At 36.2% G+C, this 19,019-nt stretch overlaps 2 protein-coding genes and 2 pseudogenes across 2 annotated transcripts; 2 read left to right on the top strand and 2 right to left on the bottom strand.

The window, feature by feature from the left end:
* Positions 1-863: 863 nt before the first annotated feature.
* On the bottom strand, positions 864-1,886 carry LOC124088401 (olfactory receptor 10A3-like). The gene has a single exon (XM_046437948.1). It carries the CDS (start codon positions 1,875-1,877, stop codon positions 864-866), a length of 1,014 nt encoding a protein of 337 aa, XP_046293904.1. The 5' UTR covers positions 1,878-1,886.
* Positions 1,887-11,134: 9,248 nt separating this feature from the next.
* Positions 11,135-12,316, bottom strand: LOC124088400 (olfactory receptor 10A3-like). Its single transcript, XM_046437947.2, has one exon. The coding sequence runs from the start codon at positions 12,083-12,085 to the stop codon at positions 11,135-11,137; it is 951 nt and encodes a 316-aa protein (XP_046293903.1). The 5' UTR covers positions 12,086-12,316.
* A 4,089-nt stretch (positions 12,317-16,405) lies between these two features.
* Positions 16,406-16,950, top strand: LOC124088399 (cilia- and flagella-associated protein 97-like; annotated as a pseudogene).
* A 19-nt stretch (positions 16,951-16,969) lies between these two features.
* Positions 16,970-17,766, top strand: LOC124088398 (cilia- and flagella-associated protein 97-like; annotated as a pseudogene).
* Positions 17,767-19,019: the final 1,253 nt, after the last annotated feature.

Genomic DNA, 19,019 nt, shown 5'->3' with positions numbered 1-19,019 from the left:
ATGCATCATTGCACAAGTCTATGTAAAAGATATGTGTAAAAAATACCAAGAGAGGGGCTAGGGTTATAACTCAGTGGTAGAGCACTTGCCTGGCATACATGCGGCACTAGGTATGATTCTCAGCACCACATATAAATAAAATAAAGATCCATCAAATATATATACATATATATATATATATATATATATATATATATATATATATATATACAGTTTTAGATTATTCCTGTGTGGTAGAGATAATGAAGTAGAACCCATTTGAGCCTGAATACATACTTCATTTTCTAACAAACTCTTTAAAAAAATATCTTTAAAGAAATATAAATCACATACACTATTTGTTGGTCTCTTAAGGCTATAACGGTTAGTGAATCCCAGTGAGCCTTCAGGTCAGTCTGAACTAGTTACAGGCATTCAGGGAAGTAACTCTAAAATAGCAATTAAAATATATAAACAAGGGCAGGGTGTAGAGCACAATGATTGATTCCATGCTTAGCATATGCAAGGCCTTGGGTTGGATCTCAACCAACACACACACACACACATATATATACATGTGTATGTGTATCATTCGTTCTATCAGAATGACATTGAGGAATTGATCACATCAAAATAAAAGCATCAATACATAGAAACCTATAGAATTAGATATTTATTGAAGTATCATCTTAATCACAATACTCTGATAATAACCTAAATGCCTATAATAGAGAAGGACAAGACTGTTGTATCAAGTGCTATGGAAACTTTATCTATGAAAAATAAATAACACCACCACAGTAGTAAAAGAGAAGAATCTCCTGATACATTTTTTAAACTCAAGGAATTCAACAATGTGAACTATTACAAAAAATGTAAGGTTATCAACATTTACAAAATTCAAACGTAGTTCTTTTTAGTAATGAACAAATATCATATAGCTTCTGAACAAGTACAACTGTGTGTAAAACCACCACTCTCTGACATAATTTCACCAAAGCCCTTTTCATCTCTTTGTTTCGCAGGCTGTAGATAAGGGGATTCAGCAGGGGTGTGAGCAACGCATAAGCCAATGATATCAGTTTCTTGGTTGCTGGTGAGTAGCTAGATTTGGGTTGTAAATAAGTCACACTGGCTGTGCCGTAGAGGAGGGTGACTGATGTGATATGAGAGGCACAGGTGGAAAAGGCCTTCTGCCTCCCAGTTGTTGATGGCATCTTCAGGATGGCAAAGAGAATTCGAAGGTAAGACAAGAGTATCAACAAGAAAGGAAGCAATATAATCAAAATGGTGCCTGTGAAGGCATAGATTTCAAACAAGGAGGTATCTGCACATACAAGTTCCAGCACTGGGGGAGTCTCACAGAACAGATGATTGATTTCATTGGGGCCACAAAAGGGAAAACTGAATACCCATGTGGTCTGCAGAGTAGCCACCATGATCCCAGAGACCCATGAGAACATTACTAATTTCACAAACACCCTCTTGTTCATAATCATGGGGTAGGTCAGAGGACAGCAGATGGCAGCAAATCGGTCATAAGCCATTGCCCCTAGGAGAAAACACTCGGTTCCACCAAAAAGAAGAATGAAATACATCTGTGCAAAACAGCCCGCAAAAGAAATTGTAGTTCTCTCAAAGGACAGGACCACCAGCATTTCAGGCATGATGGCTGCACTGAAACTCACTTCGACTACAGATAAATTCTGCAGGAACAGGTACATGGGGATATGAAGAGTCTGCTCCAGCAAGATGGCGCCTATGATGGTGGCATTTCCCATCAGGGTCACCAGATAAATAACCAAGAAAACCCCAAAGATCTCTTCTTGGAGTTCAGGAAAGTCAGAGAAGCCCAAGAGGATGAATTCAACCACAGAGCTTTGATTTTGTCTTTTCATTGCAGTACTGGAGCCCTATATTGTTTCTGCAGACATAATCAAAGAATAAAGTCATGGTCCAATAACTGAGAGAAACAATCTGCATTCACCATGGAAATTCTGGCATAGGATGAAAAGAGTAACCCATCTTCCAAAACTTACATTGAAACATTTGGTGAATGGGAAAATACAAAGATTAATAATATTAGTAAATCTTATCAAACATAAAAGTAAAAATAAAAAATTCTTAGTTAGATATTTGATCTTAAAAATGCAAAATTCTATCAAGTTTCTATTGTTAGTTGTACACTATGCAATTTTAAAGTAAACATACCCTAAAGAAATATAGGTATTTTCTAACACTGGTTCTAATCTCATATTACCACACATATCTCATTTCCTCATTATTTGTAAATATAACAATGAAGACTACAGAAAATAAAGCAGATAAATGGAAAAAGCTAATGCCAACTTTTGATAATAATTCAGGAATAGTGAATTTTATGTAAATTTACTTAAATATTCTTTATATTCAAGACTACTAGAACTTTGTGTGACATTGAAGGGTGACAACGTTCCACAGGATACTCAGGGAGGGTTGTATTTTAAATGCACCTGTCTCAGGTAACACCTCTAGACTATGTGAATTGGTTTGGGGCTTATTAACTTCTTATTAATGTCTGGCTAATTCTGTTGGAATTTATTGGGATATAAAATTTTTAGTCCCAGAGATCCAAGACTCATCCTTGTGACCATGATGATTTAAGGACAAGCCCACTTTTTGGTCATTCTGGAGCTGCCATTTCCAAGTTTCCACTCTCTCCCACTCTTTCTTCTCTTTATTTCCCAGTCTCCTCATCAAGCACCTCATGGATTCAATAATTATTCAACAAGCTCTAATGGATCTACCATTTTCTAGACTCTGCAATATAGGAATTTGGTACAGACACAATCTCAACAGAAACCTAAGCATACTACCTAAAATAACCTTGACCCTCATTAGTAAGCTACATAAAATAGAACCCATTATTCCCCCAACTCTCTAGCTCTACCCCTTACATATTGCTGTGTATTTTTCATTTTTATCAATTGACATTACATATACATTTATACAAATATCATTCCTACAACAGTATAATCCCTGAGGCAAAGATTTTGTTTGCATTTTAGTATCTATGCAATGCCTCCAACAAACCCCAGCTCATTACTCACGTTAAATAAATAATTTTAAAGAAATAAATGGAATATATTAGGAAAATTAGACTCTAAAGAATAGTGTCAAAAGCGTAGTGAAGCCAGTACAGAGCAAAATTGGAAAACAAATTGCAAGTAATAACAAGGGCTTTAAACAATTTAAATGAGGGAAAGATTACATGTGGACGGGGAGCTGGAGAGGACAACCACAGTCACAGGATGCTGTGGGTGGAAGGGGCAGTGGGTGGGAAAAAGGCACAGGGCAGGACACACTTGTTCAAGTCAGAGGTCCCTGATGGCAATGGGACTAGAATGGAGCCCACTGCATCTTCTGTGATGTTCTGAAAACCAGGGGATAGTCAGCAGGGAGATGAGGAAGCCAGCAGGACAGAGAATCCCAGCGAGCTGAAGGTATATGGTGTCTTCGGTGCAGATCTGTAGGGCATGAGCAACAGCAGAAGGCAAATTGCTTTATTCCTGATTTGGACCATAGTCATATTATCAAAAGTCTGTATAAACCATGACAGTTATTTGTTTTTTAATAGCAAAAACTCTCTTAAAATTAGTAAAATATACTGTGTAGGACACCAAATAATCAAAACTCATTTCTAATGGCAAAATAAAAATACTACTAATAATCATCATCATAAGCAAAATGTGAACTCAGTTGCAAATATTAGAATTGGATGGGTTTTAAAATATCAAAATTTAGAGTAGTATTTTAAAACAAAGGAAAATTTTGTAAACTGATTTAAATTATGTTTTGAATAAAAGTATATTTAAAAACATAGTAAAATAACTATGGGTAACAAAACCTAATTGCACAATTCAATATACTTAACTAGAGAGAATTTTAATGTTGCCACACAAAGAAATCATAAACCTCTGAGGTTATAGAAATGCCAATTATATTTAGCAGATGAATAAAAATTGTGTGGATGTATTGGTATTACATAGTATATATCATGAATATGTGGAATTACTACATGTCAATTACAAACAAAACATAAATAATAAAGAGCAGCAATAAAACTGTGATGTGGTCACAATTGACCACAAATGCTGCTCCCTCTTTTCATTTGCTCATTACTTTATACAAAGTTTTTATGACTGTAATTATGAGCTGCACTTTTCTCTTGAAACAAACAAAAAAGTAACTGAAGGATCAACCAGAAAGTTGCCTTCAAATATTTCAGCCATGCCCACTCATTCCTGAGCACTAAGACAGAAGTATCACCAGCCTTCATTGAGAACTCTCAATTTAAAAACCACTAACAGACACATGAGCAGAAGCTGCACTGTCTTACCTATTGACTCTGACTCTGTCACTTGCATGCTACTTTATCAGCACTCTCACCACTGGTAAAAAGACACCTGTTCATAAGTGCAATTTAGTGATTGAGTGCACTGTTTTTTTACCTCCCATGACATAGAATCATGTGCCCCAGAGAATCCCTCCAGAGAGAACTTGGAATGCTTCCCACAAACCTTCTCATATTTTGTAGGAGCGCTACAGAGACTTGAACCTGGTCCCTCAAGGAAGAAAGCTCAAGAGAATACACCTGGAGTGCCAGTCCTCCATATGTCCACAGGGATTGAAGGCCTTGTACACATGAGACTCAACTCCAATGACTCAACTCCCAGTAGGAGTTTTGTGAAATCAGAGGGTGAATGAATGTTGTAAACAGGGAAAGAAGGGAGGAGAAGGGGAGGTGTAAGCAAAGGCAGGTGGCAGGTGAAGATTCAGCTGCCAGAATGCACAATTTGGGCAATTGTGGGAATTAAGTAAAGGCAAGAGGATTGAAGCCTCTGAGATTTAAGTCTGGATGCTCCTGAGCCCTGAACTTGCATATTTTCCAGAAGAAATATAGAGTCACTGACATTTTTGAGAAAAAGTGTCATTATAGTTTATTTCATATATAGAGCTTCTTAGAGTCAAAAGATCTGGACTTAGAGCACACCACTGAACTTCTCTGCTTCTATTACTTTCTATGAAAAAGAAAAGCATTATTATTAATCCCAAAGGGTATATATAAGGATCAGGGACTCTTGGCTCAATGTAAAGTGAACAGTGAAGGGGACATGATATCAATTGCAGAGTTCTCTAGTCAGTACCTGAAATTCAGAGAAAATTGACTATTTAATCAAGGATGGAGCTAGAGCTGGAAAAAATCTAAGGCCTTGATACATGGTATGGGGATGCTGGCTGGATGCCTACAAAGATTTTGTTTGCTAAGACATCTCTGACCATTCTGACACTGCAACAGTAACCAACCTCTTACAATTAAGAGCAATAAGACAATACCATAGGTGTGGCATCAGGTTTGCAGAGAAGTAGAAGGGTACTGAATTCACCTTATCTCCTTTATACCAGGCCTATAAAAGAGGGTACATCACAGCATTGCACAGCTAGGGAAGCACTGAAGGGGACTAAAGAACAAAGGAACTACACCCGTAAAGACCTGCATGATCTGGTCAGCCTGTACCAAAAAGGACAGGAAGAAGTCATGGAACTGAATATGAGGGTGTGGATGTGGAGGTTGGTAATGCAACAAGATAATGGAGAGTTTACGGACTTGGTCCTGAAAGAAAAGACAGAAAATCTGGCAGCCACAAGGCCTAGGGTTAAGACATACTGAGTGGATATAGAGTGTGAAGGTCCTGGCATCCCATGTTAACATTCAACCATGTAGTAGAGACTCAGTTATTGATTTTAACCAGCCTCTCTCAGCAGCTACTCCCTTGCTGTCATGCTGCCATAGAACAAAGTGGCCATAGCAGCAGAGAAGAAGGTTATCCCTTGGCCCAAACTACATGGTCACCATTTACCAAGACCCCTTCAATTTACTATCTCTTCAAAAATACATCACAAACCATTGAGTAGGCAGTGTAGGACTACAGCCATACACACACTTAAAACCATGCTAGAATTAATGTGATCTCATTTCACTTTGTAATTTTTTAAACACAAATTTATCCAATTCTATATGAATGCAAATAACACCAATGCATAATTTAAATATTTATATCAATTTTATTATGTAATAAAGACTCAACAAAAATAAATTTGATCTAGGTTAACCATCATAAACCCCAAAAACAGTGCACATAGTTCATGACTAGAAGCATGAATGATCTATCCCCAAAAAGACACAAATATTCCACACATCCCTAATGAAGCAGAACATGTATACCTAATCTTAAATAATATCACACAATTAATTTTATTCATATTAAGTTTAAAGTAGTCATGATAAACTGAATATTGAAGATTCCATATTAATTAAACTAAGATTATGTTGAGAGTTAATCAGAATTTTTCTTCACTAATTTCCCACTAGACATGATTGTTATATTCTTAATGGTTCAATGTTTCCTTTTTCCTCACAATTGTGATGCACAATAAAATGCAGCCAAGATATTAAGTGCTGAAAAACACATGATCCCCATTTTTCCAATAAACCACTTATGGGGCCATGCAATTTTCCTCCGAATTTAACCCCATAGCATCTTCTTTGAAGAGTAAGTGATATACAGTAATCAATAAACACACACACAGCTACCACCAAAATGCAAATAGCAACAGCCCAAACAATCGTACAAGCCAGATTGGGATGTACAATTGTATCATTAACAAAAGCTATCAAGTTATGAAAGCTGGAACAACAAATCAAGAAACAGAGAAAGAAATATGTATCTATATTTTTTTACACAAAAGTTGCTGCTCTTCTGAACTCACATGTGTGATTGCCTGTAAATTCAGGAGTCATCTAGAAACTATGAACAACAACCCAACTTCCAACTCTAAGAGAATTCTCAAGCTGCCCCTTCATCTCAAGCTGCCCCATCACCCATCATGGAAAGGTGAACTGGGCGACCTCAGGAATACAAGTTCCTCCCAAGAGGAGTTCAAGAAGTTTGAAAAAATTACTTGGTGAGTATATTACAAACATCAGAGGATCTCTAAGACCCAGAACTTGCTCTTAACTCTGAGATATGGAAACTCCATGATAAACACATCATTTTTCATATCACAAGAAATGGAATATCTCCTTTACTTGGCCACACCAGTGTCCCAAGAGATACCCTGTATCTTTGCATGTGACTGGTCAAACCTCTTGATGGAGACTTCCATGTCCAGAGGGCTGAATCAACACAGGGACACTCAGGAAGGCAGCTGAGGAAACAAACCCTGCCACCCACTAGCCCTCAGGTGTGAAGCACTGGAAGGGCTTCCTCCTGAGGACTGCTCTGCTACCAGTTCTCCTTGATTATTTCTGTGACTATGCCAGACCCTGCTCCAAGGGACCAAGACTTGAAGCTAACATCTTGACTCAGACTGCTCTCTTCTTATTCATGAAGAAAGTATTTGATACGTACAAACTCTCTCTCAGGCACTGTGTTAGGCAGGTGGGACACAGTGGTGGACAGATTCTTTTAGTCACTGTTATCAGTGACTTCACTGTCTACTTATCAAATGAAACTTCCAGCATTACACAGATCACATTTAAATGCTTGAGAAAGACTCAAGATATAAGTGTCCTACAAGGACCAGAGGGAGTGTTTTGATCTACAAACTGTACATGCTATTTAAAAAGGCACTTATAAATATAGGACTACAAATCCCACATCAAAACTTATGTGCTGTTTCTTTCTTCTACTGTTCTCCTCCATTTCCCACTGTTAAGGGTGGGGACAGGTAAAACTCTAGATGTGAGGAAAATGGTCTGCAATCAGAATGAATTTTTTTTTAAAAAAAAGCAGTTTTTTGTGCCATAAATACTAACTATATACTAATAGTAAATTCAGGCTTATACCTGCACTTTATCCTGCTCGGCTAATGGGGCCTTCACCTTCCCCACCTTCTATCACATGGAAACTACCTCTGTTTATTATCCCAGCAACAAGTACAAGGTACATTTAGGGAAAAGAAAAGTGTATTCTGCTTCATAAAATAAAATTAAGATAAAAGGGTATGGAGTAAGGTCCAGGTTTCAGAGATAACAGGAAATAGGTAGTTGAGAGCAGATCATGGAAGGCCACCTTCAGCAGATGACATTTTAAGGAGATCTGAAGAAACAGCAAGAATTATCCAGCTGAAACAGCAAGTTACAAACATACCAGATAGCGAAAAAGGCATGACTTGACAGCTCCAGGCCAGACGGAGGTGACTCAATTCAAAGCAGAATTTTCATCAGAAAACATAAGCAAGTGTATGAGTGGACACTAAACACCAATTTAAATATTTAAATGGATAGTTATTACAGATTTACATTTTAAAGTTCACTTTCTTGTGTATGTCAACTTCAAAACCAGCAGAAAGTGATTTCAAGAATACATCTCACTAACTGGCATGAGATTCAAGTTAATGAAGGTTAGTTAACTAACCTTCACAATGGGAGGAAAATTAAAGTTAATGTTAAATTAATTAATGGTTGGTATTAAGAGTAGAAACATAAAATAAGTCCTTCTGTCAAATTTATATAGAAGAAGAGACAAGTAACCCCATGTAGCTTCACTCATCGTATTCCTTTTTTAAAAAACTCATCTGATTCTTGACACAATTGCCCAAAACCTATGTTGAAGAAATGATAAGCCTTTATAACAAACGGTGCTTGAAAAACAATATCCACATGTAAAAGGTTCAATCTGGATCCCTCTTTCTCACCCTACATAAATCAATTCAAATTGGATCAAAGTCCTAGGAATAAGACCAGAAGTCATGCAACTGCTAGAAGAGGACATAGGAGAGACTCTAACCTATAGGTGCAGGCAACAAGGACTCCTAGAGCTCAGGAAGTAATGCCAAGATTCAAGAAAAGGAATGACACCAAACAAAAAAGTTACACAACAAAGGAAACAACAGCAGGAAGAGAAACCTTCAGAATGGGAGGAAAAAATCTTTGCCAACTCTCCTGACAAAGGATTTATATCCAGAATATATAAAGAACTCAAAAGACTCAACACCATTCAAACAAGTAACCAATTCAGTAAGTTGGCAAATGAACCTAACAGACGCTCCTCCAGAGAAGAATAAATGGCAATTGTGTGAAAAGTGTTCAATATCTTTACACATAAAGGAAATGCAAATCAAAACTATGCTGAGACTCCATCTCAACAGAAATAACAATGTTTGCAAAGATGTGAGAAAAAGGAACTGTTATCCACTGTTGGTGGGAAAAGTAAATTAGTACAGGCACTATGGAAATCAGTATGGAGGTTCCTCCAAAAACTAAACAGGTAACTACTGTAATATCCAGCTATACCACTTCTTGGTATCTATCCAAAAGAATTACAGACAGCATATTTTAGATACATGCTTTCCCATGTTTATAACAGCACAATTCACAATAGCCAAATTGTAGAACCAGTCTAGGTGTCTATCAATAGATAACAGATAAAGAAAATGGGGTATATGTACACAATGGAGTTTTCTTTAACCATCAGAAAGGAAGAAATTATCTCCTGACTGAAAGAGATCTTCCTGTTAACTGTATTTTCCTCAAAATATTGATTCACTCATAATATAAACATATTAATTCAGTATATGAGTGAAAAAATGAAAAAAAAATAAAGATTAAAATAAAAATCATGTATTTTTAAGTGCATTGTACTCAGATTTGGGCATTTGAATATTTTATTTCCTCAAAGGCAGTATTTGATCACTCTCTCTATATAAACAATGAGGAAACTTTAGGTCACAAAAATACAATGAAAGAATTTGCTAATGCCAATCAAATGCCCTCTTGAAAAGAACATTGGATAGCATTCAAATGTGATTCAAACTTGTGTTTATCTTCAGATGAAATTATTTTACTGCAAATCCAATTCATTTTATACCTCTAATTTTCACTTTTGGCAGAAGTACTGATAAACTTAAAAATGGTCTTTTAACAATGGAATAATCTTTTACACCTTTATTACCATTCCTGGAGCAGGAATTAAGTAACATTTCAGGGTAAAAGAATAATCTTAGAGAATAGTATGGTGTGTGTTAAAACACATGTGATACAGGTAAACAGGTACCTTACTATTCTCTGAGAATAGAAAAACATCAAAGAATGAAACTTCCACATTTTACACCTGTGAAAATATTAACCCTGAAAAGTTCACACTGTAAGTCATGTGATGTAAGGGCCATAGAAAATAGGAATAATTCATTAATAATATTATTTTCCCAAAATAAATTGTAAAAAATCATTTATTGTTCACAGATAAATTTGAGGGCAATTTGACCTATGAAGGAAAATTCAAAGTACTCTGAAATAATGGTCATAATGAAAACAATACTTAATATTGCCACATGAGTATCCAGAAAATATATGCATCATTCTGTAAATATATGTAAAAAACACCAAGAAAAATACAATTTTGGTATATCCCACTGGGAGAAGTAGAGCTCATTTGTGCTTGAAAATAATAATTCATTTTCTGATTCATTGAAAAGGTTTTCTATCCAGAAAAAAAAATCACACACACTATTGATTGGTCTCTTGAGGCTATAGCTGTTACTGAATTTCAGTGAGCCTTCAGGTCAGTTTGAACTGGTTACAAGAATACAAGGAAGTAACTCTACAATAGCAATTAAAATATATTAAAAAGTGCAGGGCATGTGGCACAGTGATTGAGCACATGCTTAGCATATGCAAGGCCTTCAATAGGATTTCAACCAACACACACACACACACACACACACACACACACAAAAGTGTAAATAACATTCATTCTAACAGAATGACTTTGAGGAAATGACCACATCAAAATAAAAGCATCGATACATAGAAACCTATTGAACTAGATATTTATTGAAGCATCATCTTAATCACATTAGTCTGATAATGACCTGGATGCTGATAATAGGGAAATGCATGACTAGACTGTTGTATCATGTGGTAAGGAAACTTAGTATCCCTTAAAAACAATGACAACACCATATATTAAAAGAGAAGAATCTCCTGATACATTTCAAACTCAAGGAATTCAACACTGTGAACACATTAATATCAAGAAATGGAATCTGTTTTCATCATTTATTAAGTTCAAATAGAGTTTTCTTGAGGAATGAGCAAATCTCACGTGACTTCTCAACAAGTCAAACTGTGTAAAACCACCACTCTCCGCCATAATTTCACCAAAGCCATTTTCATCCCATTGTTTCGCAGGCTGTAGATTAGTGGATTCAGCAGGGATGTGAGCAACGTGTAAACCAATGACATCACTTTTTTGGTTGCTGATGAGTAGCTGGATTTGGGCTGTAAATAAGTCATACTGGCTGTGCCATAGAAGACGGTGACTGATGTGACATGAGAGGCACAGGTGGAAAAGGCCTTTTGCCTCCCAGTTGTTGATGGCATCTTCAGGATGGAAAAGAAAATTTGAAGGTAAGACAAGAGTATCAAAAAGAAAGGAACCAAAACAATCAAAATGGTGCCTGTGAAGGCATAGATTTCAAACAAGAAGGTATCTTCACATACCAGTTCCAGCACTGCTGGGGTTTCACAAGATATATGATTAATTTCATTGGGGCCACAAAAGGGAAAACTGAATACCCATGTGGTCTGCACAGTAGCCACCATGACCCCTGAGACCCATGAGAACATGACTAATTTCACAAACACCCTTTTGTTCATAATCATGGGGTAGGTCAGAGGATGGCAGATGGCAGCAAATCGGTCATAAGCCATTGCCCCCAGGAGAAAACACTCAGTCCCCCAAAAAAGAAGAATGAAATACATCTGTGCAAAACAACCCGCAAAAGAAATTGTAGTTCTGTCCGTGGTCAAGACCACTAGCATTTCAGGCATGATGGCTGCACTGAAACTCACTTCCACCACAGATAAATTCTGCAGGAACAGGTACATGGGGATGTGGAGGGTCTGGTCCAGCAAGATGGCAGCTATGATGATGGCATTTCCCATCAGGGTAACCAAATAAATTACCAAGAAAACACCAAAGATCTGCTCTTGGAGTTTAGGAGGATCAGAGAAGCCCAAGAGGATGAATTCAACCACAGAGCTTTGATTTTGTGTTTTCATTGCAGTACAAAAGCCCTATATTGTTTCTGTAGACATGATCAAAGAATAAAGTCACAGTCCAGAGGCTAGGAGTAGCAGACTGCATTCAGCATGGAAATTCTGGTAGAGGATGAAAAGAGGAACCCATGTTCCAAAAAACTTACGTTGGAACACTTGGAGAATGGCAAAATACTAAGATTAACAATATTAGTCAAACTGTCAAATATAAAGTAAAAGTGAACAATTCTTAAAAATCTGGTCTTAAAATTCAAAATGCTATCAAGTTTCTATCACAATTTGTATGCTATGTAGTTTTAAGGTAAACATACCCTTAAAGTATATAGATATTTTCTAACACAGGTTCTAATCCCATATTACCACAGATATCCTTCTCTTTATTCAATTGTTGTAAATATAACAATGAAGACTATAGAAAATAAAATGTGATAAAGTAGACAAATAAGAAAAAGCTAATCCAAATTTTTTACAGTAATTCAGTAATAGTGAATTTTATGTAAATCTACTTAAATATTCATTGGATTCAAGACAAATAGAACTTTGTGTGACATTGATGGTTTGACAATATTCCACAAGAATACTCAGGGAGGGTTGTATTTTAAATGCACCTGTCTCAGGTAACACCTCTAGACTATGAAAATTGGTTTTGAGCTTATTAACTTCTTATTAATGTCTGGCCAAATCTATTGGGATTTACTGGGATGTGAAATTTTTAGCCCCAAAGATCCAAGACTCATCCTTGTGACCATTATGATTTAAGGACAAGCCCACTTTTTGGTCATTCTGGGGCTACAATTTCAAAGTTTCCACTCTTTCCCACTCTTTCTCTCTCTTTCCTTCCCCAATCTCATCAAGCACCTCATGGACTCATTAATTATTCAACAAGCTCTGATGGACCTACCATTTTCTAAACTCTGCAATATAAGGAATTCAGTATAGACCAAATCTCAATAGAAACATAAGCACACTACCCAAAATAACTATGATCCTCGCCACTAAGCTACATAAAATAGTACCCCATTATGCCCCCAAACTCTCTAGCTCGACAACGCTCACATATTGCCATGTATTTTTTCATTTTTATCAATTGACATTATATACACATTTATACAAATATCATTCCCACAACAGTATAATCCTTGAGGCAAAGATTTTGTTTGCATTTTAGTATCTACACAATGCACCCAACAATCCCCAGCTCATTACACATGTTAAAATAATAACTTTAAAGAAATAAATGGAATATATTAGGAAACTTAAACTCTAAAAAATAGTGTATAAAAGCGAAGGGAAGCCAGTACAGAGCACAATTGGAAAACAAATAGCAAGTAATAACAAGGGCTTTAGACAATTTAAATAAGAGAAAGATTACATGTGGACAGGGAGCTGGAGAGGACAACCACAGTCACTGGATGCTGTGGGTAGAAGGGCTGGTAAGTGGGAGGAAAAAGGCACAGGGCAGGACACACTTGCTCAAGTCAGAGGTCCCTGATGGCAATGGAACTAGATGGAGCCCACTGTGTCTTCTGTGATGTTCTGAAAATCAGGGGATATTCAGCAGGTAGATGAGGAAGCCAGCAGGACAGAGAATCCCAGCGAGCTGAAGGTATATGGTGTCTTCAGTGCAGATCTGTAGGGCATGAGCAACAGCAGAAGGCAAATTGCTTCATTCCTGAGTTGGACCATAGACATATTATCCAAAGCCTACATAAGCCATGATAATTATATGTTTTTTCAATAGCAAAAACTCTCCTAAAATTAAAAAATATACTTTGTAGGACAAAATACTCAAACTCATTTCAAATGGCTATAATAATAAATAAATGAAATGTGTACTGAGTTCCACATGTTAGAAACTGGATAGGTTTTAAAATTTACAAAATTTGGAGTATTCTTTTAAAATAGGAAACATTTATAATGCTGATTAAAAGCATGTTTTGAATAAAATTATGTTTAAAAACCCAGTATGATAACTATAGTTGACAACAGCTAACTGCACAATTCAAAAACTTGTTGAAGAGGATTTTAAATGTTCCACACAAAGAAATGATAAACATCTGAGGTTATAGAAATGACAATTACATTTATCTGATCATTAAGATTGTGTGCATGCATTGGAATGGCACAGAATATATCATGAATATGTGCAATTACCATGTGTCAATTACAAACAAAACCTATACTTAAAGAACAAAACAAAACTATGATATGGTCACAATTGACCACAAATGCTGCTCCCTCTTTTCACTTGCTCATTATTATATCCAAATTCTTCATGATTGTAATTATGAGATGCACTTTTTCTGAACAAAATAAAAAGGAAACTGACAAACCATCAAACTAAAACATCTGATTCAAATATTTCAGTCATGCCTACTGATCCCTGAGCACTGAGGCATGTCTTCAACAGCATCACCAGTTCTTACTGAGAACACTCAATGAAAAAAAACACTAACGGTCACAGGAGCAGAAGCCGCACTATCTTACCTATTGACATTGACTGTGCAACGTTTACATGCTACTTTATCAGCACTCTCACCACTTATTAAAATACACCTGCTTGTAAATGCAATTTAGTGATTGAGTGCACTGATTTTTAACCTCCTATGAGATAGAATCATGTGCCCCAGAAAATCCCTCTGGAGAGAACTTTGAATGCTTCCCACAGAACTTCTCACATTTTGTATGAGAGCTACAGAGACTTGAATCTGGTCCCTCAGGGAAGAACGCTCAAGAGAACACACATGAAAATATTATCTTACTGAGAAGGAAAATGAAAAACATGGAATGCCAGTTCTCAATATGTCCATGAGGACTGAAGGCCTTGTACACAGAGGCTCAACTCCAATGTGACATCTCCCAGTAGGAGTTTTGTGAAATCAGAGGGTGAATGAATGTTGTAAACAGGGAAAGAAGAGAGGAGTCAGGGAAGGTGTGAATAAAGGCAGGGGGCAGATGAAGAATTCAACTGGACAGAATGCACAGTTTGGGCAATGGTGGGAATTAAGTAAAGGCAAGAAGATTGAAGCCTCTGAGATTTAAGTCTGGATGCTCCTGAGCCCCGAACTTGCATATTTTCCAGAAGAAATATAGAGCCACTGATATTTTTGAGAGAAGGCATCATTACAGTTGATTTCATGCATAGAGCTTCTTGACTAGAGTAAAAAGATCTGGACTGGTTTATAGGACTTGGAGCACATCACTGAATTTCTCTGCCTTCTATTACTTTCTATGTAAAAGGAAAACATTGTTATTATTCTCCCAATGTATACATGAGGATCAGGGACTCTGGGCTTGGTATAAAGTGACTAGGGCATTGAAGAAAACCATGTGCTGTGTTTCAGAAGAAAACAGGGCTGGATGAACCTACAGACAATGTGCCTGGACCAATGTTCTCCTTTTCTATTTCTCCTCTCTGATTTCTAGGAGAAGCATCCCTCTCAAGACTGTTCTCTCCTCCTTGGAGCAATAAGGCTACCAATAACACTTACAGATACATTCTCTTTAATCTGTGTCCAGTAAGAAAAATAACACTAACCTAAGAGAAGGGGTTTTCATTTACAGAATCCAACCCAAGGACCCTTCCCAAGTCACTCACTACAGTCATTCTCCAGGAGAAGGGCCCGCTGTGTGTAGTGTGCTTTCCTTATTCACACCCCTACAATTCTACAGGGCCCCCTGATGGACCACCATGTTATATGTCCAGATGCCATTGACTGTATCACAGGTGTACACACTTTGTGAGAAGTCATAGTCATGTAGACAAACAATCATCATGTTTTTGCCTGTATTTTACATTTCCTTGAAAAGTGTGTGAATAAAATTTCAGACACATTTTGAGATAATAAAAAGTCATAATATTCATATTTATCTCTATTTCAAAGCTATTATATCATTGATACATAAGTAGTACAAATATAGAGACAGTACCCCAGTATACTCAAAGTTTAAGAAAGTAAATACATAGCAAAGAAATATATATGGGAAGATTTAACTAATATTATTTTATTTAATAATGATAATGAGACTAAACATGGGATAAAAAACACATTTTATATCCTTCAGAGTACATTTCATCCCAAAAAATCTATGGAAACTTTACAAAATCTGACTTCTTTTTTCCAAAAGAAAATCTCAATAAATTTCAAAATCTTATTCATAGAAACAGCATTCCTTGCAATCAAACTGAAAAAGAATAAAAAAGAAATAATAAAAACTAATCTTTCCACACCGCAGCATGCTTGCAACCTTCCCTGCCATTGGGGCTCAGTTTCCCTCCCAATAGACAGACAGCCATAAGCACTTGGGAGATATTTTACCATTATGGATTGCTTTAGAGATACATCAGAAGGTGACATAGACCATTCTTGCTTTGACAGTGACTTTGAAAAAGTAAAGAAATATGAAAGTAAGTTACTTTTGACAAGTAAAGTGATAACCCTGAAGAGAGAATAAATAAGGATATAGAAAAGAGAAATTTGAAATTTGGAGTACAAAAAAAGAGAGAATATTATCTTACTGAGAAGGAAAATGAAAAAAAAAAAAAAGCAAAAATTTCTCTAGATGAACACCTTGTAGAGAATCGTATTATGCAAACCATTTCTTCAGGATCCAAAAAAACATTATGTATGCTGCAACAGGAACTAAAACACACTTGCCCATTCCAAATAGAATTCCAAAAACTGTAAAAGAAGGTGAGGAGAATTACTATACAGATGAACAGGAAAACAGTGATGATGGACACAAACATCATAAGAGGTCCAAGTCAGCTAAACCATCTAATAACTCCAAATACAAACATGAGTAAAAAGAATGTCAAGGTTAGTTCCTCTCCCTCTTCTTCTTTGTCTTTGCCTTCCTCCTCTTGAAGTCCAGACTGTTCAGATGATGTCTCTGATAACTCCTTTATCAACTCCAGATATCAGCCCTGTTCCATCTTTTGAGTTGAATACACCAAATGACCAAAAAGTCAAAGCTAAAAGGCAAGAAAATGTGAGTCAAGAGGCAGATGAAGATGTTGAGGTTTTAAAAAATTATTCAAGGTATTTGAAAGCAGCCAAGAAAGTGAAAGAAAAACATGGGCCTGCTGTTGTCCCAAAGTCATCAGTGTTCAATTGTGATTTAGACCACAATGTCTTGCATGTCACAATGAACCTGAATCATCTTTTAAAATCTTTTCTGCAATTAAATAAAAAGGGACCACAAAAACTTCATTTTGATCAACCCTCAGTAGTACCTAGGAAAAACTACTCTTTCACAAGAGAAGAGGTGAGACAGATTGATCAGGAAAATCAGAGACTTTTGAAAGAACTGTCAAGGCAGGCTGAAAAATCAGAAAGCAAAAGTACAATCCCCATTGATCATCCTTCTAAGTTATGTTATAGTGCTCTCAATGCCAGAAGCAGCAACAAAAGTTTGAAAGAGAAAATGTGGCTTTATTGAAAAACTTGAAATTATGAAGCCAGCAATGGGTATGAAATACTCAGAACAGCTAATGGACTACCATTGTAATATGGGATCATCTCCTCCTAAGGTCACCATCCTCCAGAAGACTAAGAACATGCACTTGGCCAATGCAGCCTATTAAGAGAAGAGAAGTTTCCAGGACATCCAGTGCTAACAGTGGTCTCAGTTGTAAGACTGAGCAATTAGTTTTTGACACACCCACAGGCCTATTGCTATGACTTAACCCCCCCATGTCTGCACTGCTTAGTTATAAAACATTATTACTTTAAACATCATTCATCCAATTTTTTTCTTTTTCTTTTTTAAATTTGTCCATTTATTTTAATTAGTTATATATTATAGCACAATGCATTTTGATTCATTGTACACAATTGCAGCACAACTTTTCATTTCTCTGTACATGATGTAGCGTCGCACTCTATGTGCAGTAATACATGTATATAGGGTAATGATGTTCATCTCATTTCACCATCTTTCCTGCTCCCATACCCCTTCCCCTCCCCTCCCTATTCATCCAATTTTTATTGACATGTTTTTGTATATTACTATATTTCACTATGTTAATATCTAAAATACTTTTTTCCAGCAATTTAAAGTATATAACAGTGAGTTAATTTATTGTTTGTGATTCAATGAAAAATTGTTGTCAGAAGACAACAATTTAATGTAAAAACAGTATTTACTATGAGTGTGAATTTATATAAAATGTGTGTGGATTTATTAGAAAAATGGTAGTAATGCATGTTTATTTTCTCAGCATAGAAATTGATTCAGTTGTCATGTTGATAAAACAGTAGTGACAGTATCATTGCATGTTGGACCCAAGCTATTCACCATGTAGTTCTCATTTTATGTTATTTTCTTTTCTTACAAGCTTTAAACCATGAGCTTACCTCTTATTTGACTTTGTTTTCTATTTGCTTTAGAACTTCTATAGTGAGTCACAACCTGATTTATGAGAGTTACACTTTGTTATGAAACATTCTGAAATTTGTTTTTATTGATGGAACTGATTTAGATTTGATGAGCAAATTGAAAGAAGCTTGTACTGGGGCAATCCTCACAATTTCACCAGAAGTACCTAGTACTTCTGTGTAAGTGCACTGTTAGGTCTTAAAAATTCTTTTAGCCATTCCAAATCCTCTCACACTGGGAATATTAGAGAGTTCAATGTAAAAGCTTGTCTTTTGTGTTTTCATTCATTCAGGTAAAGTAGTATTAATGATTCTGCAAGGGTGGTGGACTTTAGATTTACATCTACTTCCTTGAGACTAATTTGAGTGCAGACCAAATCAGTTGTATCATGAGCAAATACAAGGGTTTTTTTGTTTGTTTTTTTTGTTTTGTTTTTGGATCAGTTAAATAGCTCCACCAGTTTGAAGAGCCAATAAGCAGGTTATAAGGTATTTCAGAACAGTGTGATAAATGATGCTGTTAGTGTATTTTGCTGTGACTTAGTATTTATTAAGGG

Source organism: Marmota monax, unplaced genomic scaffold (genome assembly GCF_021218885.2).
Source record: "Marmota monax isolate L192 unplaced genomic scaffold, Marmota_monax_Labrador192_F-V1.1 WCK01_AAM20220418_F8-fsc00061, whole genome shotgun sequence".
Lineage (NCBI taxonomy): Eukaryota > Metazoa > Chordata > Mammalia > Rodentia > Sciuridae > Marmota > Marmota monax.
This window is presented reverse-complemented; position numbering and strand designations above follow the sequence as displayed.